The sequence below is a fragment of the Verticillium alfalfae genome, genomic scaffold, assembly GCF_000150825.1.
Source record: "Verticillium alfalfae VaMs.102 supercont1.3 genomic scaffold, whole genome shotgun sequence".
In the NCBI taxonomy this organism is placed as follows: domain Eukaryota; kingdom Fungi; phylum Ascomycota; class Sordariomycetes; order Glomerellales; family Plectosphaerellaceae; genus Verticillium; species Verticillium alfalfae.
Window position 1 is genome coordinate 766086 of NW_003315036.1, and position 982 is coordinate 767067.

Consider the following 982-nt stretch of genomic DNA (forward strand, 5'->3'; position numbering starts at 1 on the left):
CGCGCTCAGACGCGGTACGCAATCCACTGCCACCACTTGTCGACCGAAGGGCCGTCCTGGCCCGTGACGTTGCCGCCGAGGACGTCGACGGAAATGTCAAACTCGTCGAGCTGGTCAAAGGCGAACTTGGACGAGCCGTACTCGCCGAGCCAGCTGTCGTTGGCCTCGGAGCCGAGGTCGTCCTCCTTGACGCCCGAGTCGAGCAGGGCCTTGCTGCGCGAGGCGCGGATGCGGGCGAGCTCGGCCTCAAGGGTGGCGCGGACGACGGTGGCGGGCAGGGCCGTGAAGAGGTCGGCCTTGTTGGCGGCGATGAGGACGGGGCGCAGCTGGTTGCCCTTGCGCTTCTCGTCGGGGCCGCGGAACTTGTTCTTGGCGATGAAGCGGCGCTGCAGCGTCAGCAGCACGTCGTAGAGGTACTCGGCGGCGTCGGCGAGGACGGGCTGGTCGCCGAGGGCGGCGGCGTCGACGACGAAGACGACGGCCTTGTACTGGTGCTCGTTGATGTTGGGGCGGATCTTGTCGAGGGCGTGGCGCCGCAGCTTGGGGTGGCCCGGCGTGTCGAGCAGGGAGAAGCTCGCCGTCGTGGCCTTGCCGAGGGGCGTCTTGTCGTCGTGCGCGCGGAACGCGTCCTTGGCGTCCTTGACGGCCTTGAGCTCGACGAGCTTGGGCTCGTACGACGTGTGCGTCTCGGACGGCGCCGTGCCGCGCTCGAGGAGGGAGGCGAGGGCCGTCTTGCCGGCGCCCATGGGGCCCGCGAGCATGACGACAGGCAGGTTCGTGTGGTCGGGATTGCCCATGAGGACCGTGTGCAGGACGAGGGGCACGAGGAGGACGACGATGATGCCGAAGAAGATGACCTCCATCGACGGCGTCAGCAGGTACTCGAACAGACTGGAGAACGACATGGTGGGCGGTTGCGCAATGGCCGGGGGAGGGGGGGTATCGAGAGGGTGAGAGGAATTGGAAGGGAAGAGACAAGGAA

The 982-nt window shown here is 67.5% G+C and overlaps 1 protein-coding gene across 1 annotated transcript; it reads right to left on the bottom strand.

Annotated features, from left to right (window-relative positions):
* Positions 1-5: 5 nt before the first annotated feature.
* Positions 6-905, bottom strand: VDBG_02750 (conserved hypothetical protein; the record flags this gene model as incomplete). Its single annotated transcript, XM_003006565.1, has 1 exon — positions 6-905. One exon carries the CDS (start codon positions 903-905, stop codon positions 6-8), a length of 900 nt encoding a protein of 299 aa, XP_003006611.1.
* Between the last annotated feature and the right edge of the window lie 77 nt (positions 906-982).